The sequence below is a fragment of the Acomys russatus genome, chromosome 28 (genome assembly GCF_903995435.1).
Source record: "Acomys russatus chromosome 28, mAcoRus1.1, whole genome shotgun sequence".
Taxonomy (NCBI): domain Eukaryota; kingdom Metazoa; phylum Chordata; class Mammalia; order Rodentia; family Muridae; genus Acomys; species Acomys russatus.
This window is the reverse complement of record NC_067164.1, coordinates 42,823,792-42,838,243: the sequence shown is the minus strand read 5'-3', so window position 1 is coordinate 42,838,243 and position 14,452 is coordinate 42,823,792. Positions and strand designations below refer to the sequence as shown.

At 47.0% G+C, this 14,452-nt stretch overlaps 1 protein-coding gene across 2 annotated transcripts in view; it reads right to left on the bottom strand.

The window, feature by feature from the left end:
• Nucleotides 1-2,697: 2,697 nt before the first annotated feature.
• The window catches only part of Pigg (phosphatidylinositol glycan anchor biosynthesis class G), a 30,847-nt gene continuing 19,092 nt past the window's right edge, over nucleotides 2,698-14,452 (bottom strand). The window contains exons 9-13 of one of the 2 annotated variants that reach the window (XM_051170818.1): nucleotides 13,812-14,003; nucleotides 10,229-10,538; nucleotides 7,425-7,588; nucleotides 3,970-4,186; nucleotides 2,698-2,912 (exon numbers count right to left, since the gene is read on the bottom strand). In XM_051170818.1, coding sequence (XP_051026775.1) covers nucleotides 3,970-4,186; nucleotides 7,425-7,588; nucleotides 10,229-10,538; nucleotides 13,812-14,003 — 883 coding nt within the window. In that variant the 3' untranslated portion in view covers nucleotides 2,698-2,912. Of the gene's footprint in view, nucleotides 2,913-3,928; nucleotides 4,187-7,424; nucleotides 7,589-10,228; nucleotides 10,539-13,811; nucleotides 14,004-14,452 lie in introns of those variants that run through there. The other variant, XM_051170819.1, reaches the window with a different exon arrangement.

Genomic DNA, 14,452 nt, shown 5'->3' with positions numbered 1-14,452 from the left:
AATACGATCGTCTTCCGCCTCATGGTGCTCTGTCCAGACAACCTGGACCTGAGCGGGCCTCAGGCTACTGCGGGTAGAATGCCTTCCGACACCTCAAATTCTTCATCTTTCCATGGGTGTGCCTGCAGTTGTTCAGGTCATTGTTACATTTTATATTTTCTTAGTGCTAGCTTGAAGACTATCAATGACCTCATTGATGAGCGGATTCTGTAAGGAGATTTACTGAAGTGTTTTTTTTGCCAGTAATCTTCTGATTCCCCACCACCTATTAGTAGCGATGGTTGCTTCTTGCTTTCCAAACCCTTGGTGTACTTCCTGATCTCACCACTCTTGCTAGAATCTACACCACCTGAGTGGAGAAGGCTTGGGGATGCAGGCGCAAGGTCTCTGCAGTTAGTGATCTTGATGGATTTGCTGGGATTCTCAACAGACACTTTAAACCAAATTAAGGAAGTTTCTTCTGACTTCAGCTTGCTGCATTTTATCATGATTGTTGTTAATCAGAAATAGGTATTGAGTCTGAGTTCTATCAATGGTTTTTGTTTTGTTTTTCTGAGACAGGGTTTCACTGTGTAGCCTTGGCTGTCCTGGAACTCACTCTGTAGACAAGGTTGGCTTCACAGAGATCCATGTGTGCCACCACTGCCTAGGTTCAATGTTTTTGGTGTGTGTGTGTGTGTGTGTGTGTACACGTGCATGCATGTTTCTGTGGTCCACATGAATATAGACGTGTGTACACACATATGGAGGCCAAAGATAATCCTGGGTGTCATCCTTGGGCAGGCTGTCCACTTCCTTTCAGACAGGGTCTCATCAATCAGGCTAGACTGACACATAACTTGTAAAGAAGCATCTTTAAAGCAAACTAGCTTTTGATTACTCCACAGCAACCGCTCAAGTGCTGGTGTTACGAGCCTGGGCCGCCACACCAGCTTCACCGGCGTCCTGTGTATCACTGCTCACCAGGACACAGATGTAGGGTGTGTCCATGGTGTGTGAAAGGACAACTGACGTATGTGTTTGTTTCCTTTTCACTACACTGAAAAAAAAATCAGAAACAAAACAAAACAAAAAACAAAAAACAAAACAAAAACTATTTGCATTTTTTTTTCTTTTTCGGTTTTTCGAGACAGGTCTCTCTGTGTAGCCTTGGCTGCCCTGGACTCACTTTGTAGACCAGGCTGGCCTCGAACTCACAGAGATCCACCTGCCTCTGCCTCCCGAGTGCTGGGATTAAAGGAGTGCACCACCACTGCCAAGCTACTATTTGTATTTTTTTCACCTACCTTTTCCTCCTGCCAGAATTCACTCTCCTTTTATACCTGAAAATGAACTTCCTTCCATGCTGTTATTTCCTAAATTCTTGGGTTAGGTGAAGTGATTAAAAAAGCAGAAATATGAGAAACATGCCATGTTCCACAGCATCAAAGGAAGAGGAAACCGCCTGCCTGACCGGGGAGGGGAGGGTCCACTGCACCCACAGGGGGATGGCTGTGCCCGGTCCTCTTAAGACACCAGGTGCAGAAAGACTTGAGGAAGTTAGATGGGTCTTTTAGGAAGACTGATCTTGAAAGACTGATAGGGGGGAGGGGGAGGGGGAGACTCCGAGCTAGCCGCAGGGCTATGCTGGGCCACTCCCACCTCTTGGTTCACCCCATGGCTCCCGAGGCCCTGGCCTTGAGGGGCTGTCTAGAGGTCTGGCTGCTCACCTGCCATGGGCAATGTCTTGAGTTTGACCCCTAGCACTTCACAAAAGAAAACAGACAAAAGCTAATGTCATTGGGTTATGCCGCCTGTTTTCATTGAAGTATCTAATAACTTTTAATGTCTAAACAACAAAGAAATTATCTTATTTGTTTCCTCTAGAAAGTAGATAATGAAACTATAATTTTTTATGAAAGCAAATATATATTGTATATTTTTCTTTTCCTTTTTTATACTCACAAGCTATAGTATACTTTAGTATATATACACACAGACTTACCATAACTTAAGCTTTTAAAATATTGTATTTAATCTTTGATAATTTCATACATTTATATAATGCACTTTTGATGATTTTACCCTCTCCTCCTCTCTCATACGGCTCCTACGTCCTCTGGAAGTCTTCTTCCCAACGCATCCTCCTCCTTTCATGTTTCCCCCTAATAATAGTTTAACTAGGGTTGCTTCTATGTGCATGGCTATTTACTAGGTCATGGGCAACTTAGCAGTGGCTCTGCCTCTAAAGAAAATGATTCTTCCTCCAGCCGCCATTAGCTCACAACAGCTCCTCTGCTAGGGATGGTACCCCAATTGCCCCTTCCCCGTTTATGTTAGAATGTCAGGAGCTAAATTCTGTACAGGTCTTAGGCAGGCACCCAGAGCTGCTACGGCTCATGAGTGCAGCAGCCATGTCCTGTCTACAAGACAGAGCTTACCACAGCCCCTCATCCTCTAGCCACTGCGCTGCGTTCTTCTTCTTTTTCCACAATGTTACTCTGTGTGTGTGTGTGTGTGTGTGTGTGTGTGTGCGTGCATGTGTGTGCGTGTGTGTGTGCTCGCGTGCGTGCGCGACAGATAGTTCATTTAGGGCTGAGCACTCAACAGTCAATTATCCTACACACTTTGACTAGTTGTAAGTCTCTGCATTAACCGCTGCCAGCCCTAATCTGTGGGTACGAACACAGCATTTAGTGGACAGTGTGATAACATACCCATTTTTCAAAACACTAGTAGGTTGTCTCTCTGGCCACAGGCTTTCGAGCAGGTCCACAGCATGGTGCAGCAGAGGCGTCACAGGCAACCATAAAATGGCTGGGTCTTGCTCGGCGTTCCTGCCCCTACTGTATCGGGGCACAGCCTGCCTGGCGGGTCAGTTTTGTGTCAGCAGTCCATGATGTAGAAGCAACTCTACCGGCTCCCGGATGGGCCTGTTAAGTGACGCAACTGAAGTATGTTTAAACTGAAAAAGAAGACCCAGTTTAACCTGCACACACAGACAACCTTCCTCCCCTTTCAGGTCCAACTGACTTGGAAGAGGCAACGTCTGAACCAGGCATAGTGAGCACACCTGTAACCCTAACACTCGGGAGGCTAAGCACGATCAAACATCAGAGGCCAACAAAGCCCTACATGCTACCTGCCAGTTTTTGCTTTTATTTCAAAGCACAGGCACTAAGACACACCCCACTCTTCCAGCTACATATTTGAGTGAGGTTGGTTGGCTTATTTTTCAAACACAAATTACAACAGGTCAAACATAGATTTCAGCTACCTTCAATTGAGTGTCATTTAACACATTTGCAAAAAAACATAAAAACAATGCCATTTTTCTTTTTAAATATTTACTTTAAAAATACAGTTATTCTATTAAATTGATATGCAATAGTTTTTATTGGGGTGGGGGAGGCTTGAGACAAGGTCATCCTATGTAGCCAATCAGGAAATCATAATTATTCTTGGTTCTGCCTTCTTGAGTCCTGGGATTATGCAAGTATGTTCTACCTTGCCCTCCAACAGATTATTTTTAAATGAATAATGTTTTGAAATTATTTAGTTTTTATTTCAAATGCTACCAACATTGATAAACAGAATTCACATAAGCCGAGACGCTCTGGAGCTTTTGATTAATAAGAGTCCTTAGGAGTGAGAGGGCTTTGACGTAGCCCCCGTGGCAGACACACCTCCTCCTGGAGCCTTTTATTTCATCAATTTAAGCATACATAGTCACAATTCACTCAGAAGAATTAAAACTCCTGAAATTTCAGGGTGATTGTCAATAGGGAAAATCTGATACATAAATTTATAAAGTGATCTTTTATTAATCTACTTAATCTAAATCCAAGTGAAATTAAGTTATCCACTAACTTCAGAGGCTTCACGTCCCTTTTTCTCCCTCAGAATAACCCTGCATGGGGCAGCTTCAATACCAAGTCCACGATGCAAACAGTAACTGAAGAGTAGACCAGCCCCAAGAGTCTGTCCCACCTAAGGCCTTGTGTGGCGAGTCTGGTCGGTGGCAGTGAATACTGCGCAGAGGGCAGCCGTGACGAGCAGGTGCACGCCTTCATAGAGAAGCTTTGGAGAAAACACACTCCATATGAACAAGTGATAGCGCAGAGAGGTCACCAGGACAATGTACGCGGCAACTGGAACAGAGCAAACGAGTGCATAGCAGAAGCAAGCACGGCTCAGTGCTGAACCACTATTGACAAAATAGAAAACACGTGTCAGGGCACGCCACAGGACACTGCACTCACACTTCTAGTTCCAAAACAACAATGCGCATCCTCTCTCTGTACTAGTGTGCACCACAGTCTCCTCTGCGTACTTGTTCGGTCACTGGGCACGATGCTAACTGTCCTACAGGTGTTCAAGGAAAGGTAAAACTGGGCTGAAAGACGGCTCAGTGGATAGAGAGGTTGCCAAGCCTGACGGTCGTACAAGTTGTCTTCTGACCTATATGTGTGTCACACACACACACACACACACACACACACGCATGTATCACAACAACCAAATAAATAAGTGTAATACAAATTAAGACTAGAGTGGTAACCCTAACGAATTCATAAAATACAGAAAGCAAGAAGAACAAATCCACAAACGTAGTGAGAAGAGCACATCTGCCCTGCTGCCCTTAGACATGCTTCTACACCTCGTAAGCCAGAGGAGCCCGTGCCCTGTGGAGCTGGGCTAGTTATCACACTGCGTTTCTAAATGTCATTGCCTTCTGTCAGAAGTTCTTGTCTCCATCCCTGGGTCCTGTACGCATCACTTACACGTGTACACAGTCAGAGTTGCCTGGGGACCAGTGGAGTCCATGCTCCAGAGAAACTAGGCAGTAATGTAAACTGAATGTGCCAGAAAGGCCACAGACAGATAAGCGATAGCTCATCAAAGGGTTACAGGTGAGGCAGCAAAGTCAGAGCTTGTGATAGAGAATTAGTAGGACGCACACAGGTCCTTTCAGAGTGATCGAAGGCTATGGGAGAAGCTGAGACCGTGGAACTTACAAATCTAGGATTATTACAGACTCACAAGAATAAAATCTATTTTATGTAATGCTTGTATTGATAGTTGAAAAGCAAGAGAGGGGTTCCCATGTGAGGTGATGTGTCTGAAGGCAGCGCATGCCTTGTTGAGTGTGTACTCAGAGGCAGAGTGACAAGTGTGTGCACACGGTTCTTTGTGCATTGCAGACACCTGGATGAAAGCGTTCTGTACGGGCAACTCCACCAGGTGCCACTTTAGGGCATCCTCCCCAAACAGCCCTACTTCCATGCTCATTATCCAGTGTTTGGGCACCAAGATCTACTCAGTGGCCAAAAGAGAAGGCCGTCTCTGAGCGTCAGACCTGTCTCTGGTGGACGGCTGAGCTAAGCCCTCTCTTCACTGGCTTCCCACCTGTCTCGCTCTCCACCTGCCCTTCCACACTTGACCCTTCCATGCAGAAGCCCCGTCTTCCTTTGCTTTCCTCCTCATGCTTGAACTGCTAGTCCCTGCTCGGCACCTGGACGAGGACAAGGGCATCTTGTCACATCCCAAGTGACTGCAGCTGCCTCATGAACAGTGTACCAGTATACCAATCACTTAGTACTCAGCACAAATGGGCATCCATGCTGAGCCTATGACCTACCAAATGGAACTTCCTTTTTACCCAACAGCACACGGGACAGTAGGTTTCCATATGGCACTGCCTCGTGGGACAGTTTTTAGTATTATTCATGTAGAAAATTGCGCATATTATGCCTATGCCATCAGCGTGAGATTTCTGCACTGTTGCGAGCAGGCAGCTCATATCAACCACAACTTCCAGACTCTGGCTCCAGACTGTACTGTTAAACTGCCTTTGGGTTGTGTAACTTCAAAGGGACTGTCTACAGACGGCCTCAAAGTGCAAGTGTGGAACACCTACACATGAAGTTCAGGCATCCCTGTCCTCTGGAAGTTTACAGTCTGACTGAGCAATGTTCTTTTGTCTGAGTAGAAGCATCAGCTATGGGAGGTTTCTGCTTCTCTGTACAACAAATGTGTTCTACAGAGGAGGATGCTCTTCTTTCTGGCCAAGGCCACTGTAGGCTCTCATCAGCTTGAGATCACTCAGTCGGCAGCGCCTGAGCGTCTTTAGCTGAGGGAGACGCAGAACCAGTGAGCTGGTGTGTCTTCTAGTCTTGAGCTTGCTGAGTCCCTTCCATGGAGGTGCCAACAGGGGTCAGAGATTGAGTCTAGAGTTGAGAAGAGCCCCAGGGCCACAGGCATGAACAACTGAGAACATATTCATGAAAGAAGCTATGGAATAAAGCCAGAGAAACACAGCCACAAGCGACAGTGGCGGGGACAAGGGTCACTGCGGTCAGCAGAGGCCTAGAGATGTCCCAAGAGGGTCACCCCTGAAGTCCTCACAGCACGACCCGCAGGGGGAATGGGGACTAGGAAGCCCAACTGCACTTCTAAGCCTGGGATACACAAGGTTCTGGCTGAGAGAGCTGTGTCCATCTAACATGTGAGAAGCAGGTCCAGCCTCACAGAAGGAGGGCCACTTTCTGGTTTAGGAACACTGAGAAGTAAGTGGGCACAGGTTGGGTCTAGGAACATATGGCTAGTAGTAGGGCTGTGAGCCTCTCAGGAAGCCTTCTTTCTGAGAGGAACAACACAGAAGCCAACAGCTAGAAGCAAAAATGAGATGGTGGAGTACTGTAGAGAAAGCCAACAGAGGCTGGCGCGGGCTGGGCAGGCCTGGAGAGCTGCACCTACAGTAACGGTGGCACCCTCGAGCAAGCTGGACCCTGGGGAGAGCCTCCATGTTGCTGGAGGGCACACGAGCCTAGAGGCCCAGGCGGAGGGTGGCGCTCACTTGTCCCTGAATTTGTGTCCCACCTTGTACTATTCAGCCGTCAGCTGTGTGAACAGGCAGCAGGCCAGCTGCTCACTGACTCAGAACCTGTACAGCCAGCAACTGCTCCTAGCACATGCTTCCTGGGTCGGCAGGAGCCCACGGCCTGGTGCCCTCTGCGTGGAAGAAGGAGCACCCAGTGCCTCAGGCTGAGTCTGCAGATGCCCGTCTCGGCTCTCACTTCCCGACTGAGGTTAGAAGAGTGCGTCTTGCTGTGGGGCACCTCCAGGCTTCTCCTGCTGACCCCAATGACCTCACATTCTGCCTTTGCCAGTTAGTGTCTGGCTCTGTTCTTCCTCTGGTTTTGTTACATGGCTTTCTTTATGGGTTTCTCTTGTTGTATGATTTGAACTGAAAATCTTAAACCTGGTCAACAGAGTCCCTCAGACCTGACTCAAGCCTTTGAGCCACGAACTACATCTCTTATCTAAGGAAGAGAAAATCATCAAAAAGGTTCAAATGCCTTGAATGTAAAATAATGTTATTATTCTTAAGAATAGGCAATCAGCAATTACATTTGTTCTGAAAGACAAAGTAAGTGACTTACTTGCTCGCTTCTGAACTCAGGAAGTAAACAAGGTGGCTGGCCCAGAGCACAGGCCCCACATATGTTCCGAAAACTGTGAGCAGTGCAGCTGGGGCTTCCATGTAGGTGTCCAAGCCCACAAAGCCTGCTGAGACGTCAATGGTGGCAATGTTGTTGGAGTTACCCTGGGGCACGAGAGCGAACACAGGGCTGTCCTTTCTGCACGCTCAGCACACGAGAGCACACACGAACACACGGCTGTCCTTTCTGCACGCTCAGCACACGAGAGCACACACGAACACACGGCTGTCCTTTCTGCACGCTCAGCACACGAGAGCACACACGAACACACGGCTGTCCTTTCTGCATGCTCAGCACACACGAACACACGGCTGTCCTTTCTGCACGCTCAGCACACGAGAGCACACACGAACACACGGCTGTCCTTTCTGCACGCTCAGCACACGAGAGCACACACGAACACACAGCTGTCCTTTCTGCATGCTCAGCACACACGAACACACGGCTGTCCTTTCTGCACGCTCAGCACACACGAACACAGGGTTGTCCTTTCTGCACGCTCAGCACACGAGAGCACACACGAACACACGGCTGTCCTTTCTGCACGCTCAGCACACACGAACACAGGGTTGTCCTTTCTGCACGCTCAGCACACGAGAGCACACACGAACACACGGCTGTCCTTTCTGCACGCTCAGCACACACGAACACAGGGTTGTCCTTTCTGCACGCTCAGCACACGAGAGCACACACGAACACACAGCTGTCCTTTCTGCACGCTCAGCACACGAGAGCACACACGAACACACGGCTGTCCTTTCTGCACGCTCAGCACACACGAACACAGGGCTGTCCTTTCTGCACGCTCAGCACACACGAACACAGGGCTGTCCTTTCTGCACGCTCAGCACACGAGAGCACACACGAACACACAGCTGTCCTTTCTGCACGCTCAGCACACGAGAGCACACACGAACACACGGCTGTCCTTTCTGCACGCTCAGCACACACGAACACAGGGCTGTCCTTTCTGCACGCTCAGCACACGAGAGCACACACGAACACACGGTTGTCCTTTCTGCACGCTCAGCACACACGAACACAGGGTTGTCCTTTCTACACACTCAGAGGAGCAAGAGGCAGCCAGCAGTCAGCCAGCTGGCTGCTCCTTAGGTCACCGGGCTGCTGTGGGATGGGTCATACTTCTGCATGCCAGACTACTCCAGAACCAGGAAGTGGCAGAAAAGTACTTATACAAAATGAATCTTTTGAAGAATTTTACATACTTCAATCTTCTGACTGACCACAGCAGTTTTGGAACTTCCTCCAGACACATCAGCTGCCCAAGACAAGTGCACGGACCTTTCGTTGAGGACCTCTACCTAAAGATGATGCGTGTGGCCCTGGGAGGCCCACATCAGAGCACATCTCCTGGCTGCTGTCATATTGGTAATTGCTCACTGAGTACTCACTTCTCTAATGCAGTCAAGAAGTTAGCTATAGCCTAGCCCTGCTGAAATGCAACATGGGACATGAAGATGCAGGACACACAGTGTACGATCTGACGTCTATTGATATTCTACTAGTTATGCCCTTGCCCCCAAACTATTCTAGATCTTGAGTCTATTACGGGAGAGCTCTGCTGGTCCACGGGGAGAACAGGGTAGAGCTGAAGGGTCAGATTATCACAGCAAACTGAGCCCAAGGCTTGTCATGGTCTGGTCACAGTATATGGAATAACAGATTCTTCTAATTTAATCCAACTACTCTCGGCCTTTGAGTTGCTTCATGGGTGAGGCTGGGAACATGTGAAATCAAGAAGAAAAGAAGAGCATGGAAGAGGCTGAGCCAGGGAAGAGGCCGACTCAGGGAAGAGGCCGAGCCAGGGAAGAGGCCGATCCAGGGAAGAGGCTGACTCAGGGAAGAGGCCGAGCCAGGGAAGAGGCCGAGCCAGGGAAGAGGCTGACCCAGGGAAGAGGCCGAGCCAGGGAAGAGGCCGATCCAGGGAAGAGGCTGACCCAGGGAAGAGGCTGACCTAACAGGACAAGACAGATAACAAGGACAGGCCAGTACACAGAGGAAAGACAAAGTGGAGCTGAGAAGGATCTACATGGATAGATTACACACCCTCCCTGGGACTGCTGGGTGGAGAAGATCCTTCTAAGGCCCGCAATCTGTCCAGGCATCCTTCTACAGGCCAAAACCAAGGTAGGCTTGTGTTTGCTGTGCTTAAATACTAGCAAGTCCTATGATCCTCCAGGCCATAGAGGATAGAGTCACTGGAGACAACCAACAGTGCCCAGTGTGGACAGCTGCAATACCAGAGCAAAGGTACATGGAAGTATAACTCTACACTCCTAAAGCAAAATACACAAAAGACTTAATGTGTTTCCTTTACTGTTTGTAATAAATCAGTTCCTACCTAACCCTTCCTGCAAGTCAGCAGCCCGTTGTCCATATGGATATCTAGATGCATCCACATTGAACATGTCTTTGTAGCTCTGGCTGGCCTGGAACTCGTTATGTAGGCTGGCCTCCAACTTACAGACATCCACCTGCCTCTGCCTCCCCATGCTAGGACTAAACGCATGCACCACTACACCTGGTCAAGCATACCTTTTAAAAATGACAAACTGTAACTTATCTAATAAAATCCACACAGGATCTAAGTATAGTTTCCCATGTATTTTCAGTTCCTTCACTGAACACATATAACTTCATTTTACAACGCTTTTGCACAGAAAAACTAAAAGGTGACATACAAAGTGACTAGCCTCCTACCCACGATAACAATGAACACCTACCTGGAAATAGAAGAATGCTTGACCAAACCAATAGTGCATTACAGTGACCTCAGCTGCATCGTGTCTCAGCGGCCTCCAGATGGACTTGGTCATCACAGTCTGAATCAGGAGGCTGGAGGCTAACACTGGGAGATTATGTGGTCTCAAGAGCAGTGCTGCCAGAAGAACCAGCCCACTATGTATTTCCCACAAGCCAGCAGTCCTGGCTTTGAAGTCTGTTGCAGTGACTTGTGCTTTAAGCAAATCTTTGGTGCCCGTGAACAGAGTGCCAAGGACAAAGACATAAACAAAGCGAGCCTCAGTAATACCCCTAAAAAAGAGCAAAACATGTTAGATTCATTTGTACCATCTAGAAAATTTCAAGCACATATTTTCCCATTTAAAATATGTATCTAATTAGAGAATGCCTAACGTGACAGTATAACTAAACAAGCTGTGAGTAATTAAAAAAAAAAGGTGTGCCTACTTCTACACATGTGCCCTTGACCCCTGAGGAGCGGCCAGTAAGGCAACAGCCACATGCTGGAACGTGCCGCCCTGAGGGAGCTAACTTTGGTGAAAACCTGCTTAGGTGGTCCAAGGGTTACTTGATAGCATGACCAGAGCTTGGCTCTCGCAACACGCCCCTCTGCACAGTTAAGTGAAAAGCACTGTGCTGGTTGAAGGCCGAGTATCTGAGATTTCTTAAGTTCAAAAGTGCTACCTGCAATGTCAGTGTGCAGTGATTCAAGCTGTTCAGTCTGGGCTCTGTTGCTCACTAGTTCTATTGTTTGGACAATGTAAATAACACTCTGATAATCAATTTAATCATATCTGAAAACAAAATGTTTTCTACACATCACATAGTTATCCTAGGAATTACATATGTATAAAAAATAGATATGAAGAGGCAGGCGGACCCCTGTGAGTTCGAGGCCAGCCTGGTCTATAAAGGGAGTATAGGACAGCCAAGGCTAACACAGAGAAACCCTGTCTCAAAAAACCAAAAAAATAAAAATAATTAAAAAATAGACATGAAGCAGTTGGGCACACAGTAGATACTTAGTAAATGTTAAATACTGTTATGAACTAAGCATCTTAGCACTCAATTCAAGTATATAAAGGATATAAATTATAAGACTGTGCCTAATAACTTCATCTTTTAAAATGTATATTCCTAAAATATGGTGTTTAAATGGATTTTATAAATGAGGTATTTACATGTTTAAGATGGTGGAGTACACCAGCACTCAGGAGGCAGAGGCAAGGCAGGTCTCTGTGAGACTAAGGACAGCCTGGTCTACACGTCTACACAGTCAGTTCCAGGCCCAGAGCTACATATTGACAGCCTGTCTAAAAAACAAAACAAAGAAACAACAACAATGAAAAAAAAAAACACGCAGGCTTGATTTCCCAGCACCTGTGTGGTGGTTTACAGCTGTCTGCGACCCCAGTTCTAAGGGATTTACTGCCTTCTTCACATACGTGGCGCACGGACATATTTGCAGGCACAACACCCATACACATAAAAATTAATTAATTTAAAGAAGAGATTGTCACCTAAGGTGATACTAAGTAAATAGATTGTAAGTGAAATAGCAATAGAGCAATAGAGCAGCATAACTGTCTTTAAATATGAATTTCCTATGTCACAGTGTCTGACAGCATTTTATGCATTAAAAACATCCCCATTTAGTGTGACTTTTAATTCAGTGTTGACACTGTGTGTTACATGTGGGGCAGTGTGGTCCTGGCTCAGGAGATGGCGTCAAATACCTAGCACATCCCTGACCGTATGCGTCCTAACATAAAAGCTAAAGACAGGCCCATGTGGATTCCAATAAAGTAGAATGCAGCAAATGTTTCTAAGAAGATGCTCTGCCCTGGGAGATGACACCAGGGTCACTGGACAGGAGAGGGAGGAGGAAGAGCACCGGGTAGGCTCCCTGACCAGCCAGCGCTCCCATTCCTAGGGCTGCTGCATGACTTTCCTAGATGTACTTGAGTTTCTGAGCGGAAAAGAAAGAAAAGGTTAAAGGTTAAGGGTCTCGAATAGTTGGTGAACATGGAATCACAGTAGATGCAGAACCAGATAGATCAGAAGCCAGGATGAGTTCAGAATTTGAGCACTTTTGAACCCAGATGGATCCGGAACCAGTGTGTTTTTTAAAATCTAGACAGAGAAGGTGAGGCGGATGCATTTTACAGGAAGGAGCTCGCGTAGAGAAAAGGCACACTGGCTAGCTTCTGGGCACCTGCCCACAACAGGCACCTATCAGCAGAGAAGGCACAGAAAGGGCGGTCACAGCCGTAAGATACAGAAAGCAAGCGCATAGATCTGGGTGGAAACAAGAAAAGCACTGCACACTGAACTTGAAGATGAAACAGAAGCCCCACATGTAACATGTACCCTTGCCATGTGCCCGAAGTTCTAGACTCCAAAGCCAAAAAGAGCCCCAGTCTCAGGCAGCAGCTTCTTCATGTTCCCTCCGCTTCCTGCCTCAGGGGAAGGCCGCCGCAGTGCTCTGACTTGCTGCAAAAGCCTAGTATCACCCCACCCTTACCAGCAGACATTTTTCTGGTAAGCCCCTAAGCCTCTGGCTATACCCCTTAGCTCTCCACATCTGTTAATTCTAGATATCTGTAAAGTACCCAAGTGAGCAAAAAGTAAGGCCATAATCTGTATGTGATCTTGGATCCTGAATATGACAATTAGTGTTTTACCAACTCAGGTCATAAAATCATGGCTGGTAAGTTGGCTTCAGAATACCCTCTGTGTTTTATGTGAGAGCCATCCCACTACTTCTGAGCAACTACAAATGTTCCACTTTTTCAACCGTCAATGATGTTTCAAAGGACATGAAGGTGTCTTAGTTGGGCTGTCCCTCCGTACTCTTGAGGTACTTTCGAGAAGAAGGCTAGCCACACTCTGCAGCCCTGACCAGCCACCCCCGCAGTTCTATCAAAGTACCAGACTCAGGGTTGAGCCCTCCTGATTTGCAGCACAGGATCTCTGGGCTGACTAGAGTAACATAGGGAAACGTGCTTTCTTCCCAACTGCTGGAAGTACCCACACACTACCACTGTCCTTGTTTGTTTGTTTGTTTGTTTTTTATGTACATTGGTGTTCTGCTTGAAAGTGTGTGTCCAGGGGTGTCAGATTTCCTGGAACTAGAGTTACAGACAGTTGTGAGCTGCCATGTGGTTGCTGGGAATTGAACTCAGGAACCCTGGAAGAGCAGCCAGTGCTCTTAACCACTGAGCCACCTCTCCAGCCCACTATCCTTGTTTTTATAGTCACACCTCCACTACTAAGTGCAGGTTGCTGTTAACTCACTGATCACTCCATTCACTAATCCTATGGCTTAAATTATTAATTTAAAGGATAAGCACGATGCCCTTCCGTCTAAGTTATCTCTCTCCCAGAGCAGTGCTGACAAAGTGGCTCATTAAGATTTTTCTTAACCAGATACAACAACTGCAAATGAAATCACTGGTCATAAAAACTAAACTCCAGTATTATAAGGATTGGCATGGCATGTTTTTTAGTACAGAAAACACTGAAACATATAAAAGTAAATCTTTGTATCTCCAGTTCACTTACTTTGAGATGGCCTTGTTATCTGGTTGCCATGGGAACAGCACAAGGCCAGTGGCTGCCCTATAGCAGTAGACTCCCAGCAGCCCCAGTGCCAGGGCCACCTTGGACACAAGGGAGCACCCCCTGTGCACCAACATGAAGATTACAACCAGGGAGAGGGCAGCCAGGCCTGAGAGTTGTACTTTGTGGTCAGAGCTGAAACGAGACAGAAAATGCTGAAATTACTACCAAATGGAATTGGTGACTTACAATTACATTGAAAGGTTTTAAAAGAATTTTATTAAAATCAGAAGATTTCTTCCTAGAAAGGCAGAGAAACAAAACAAAACAAAAACCAAGGTTCTTAAAATGTTACAAAGATGCCAGGTGTGGTGGTACATGCCTTTAACCCCAGCACTCAGGAGGCAGAGGCAGGTGGACTGCTGTGAGTTGGAGGCCAGCCTGGTCTACACAGTGAGTCCAGGAGAGCCAGGGCCACACAGAGAGACCCTGTCTGGGGTTAGGGGGGTCACACAGACCACCATGCTGAGATATCACTCACTTCTTACTCTTCTTTTTGTTTTGTTTTGTTTTTTCAAAACTGTGCACTTGTAAGGCCTGGGCAGGATCATTTGTTTTTGTTTCTCCACTATACAGGTATAAAA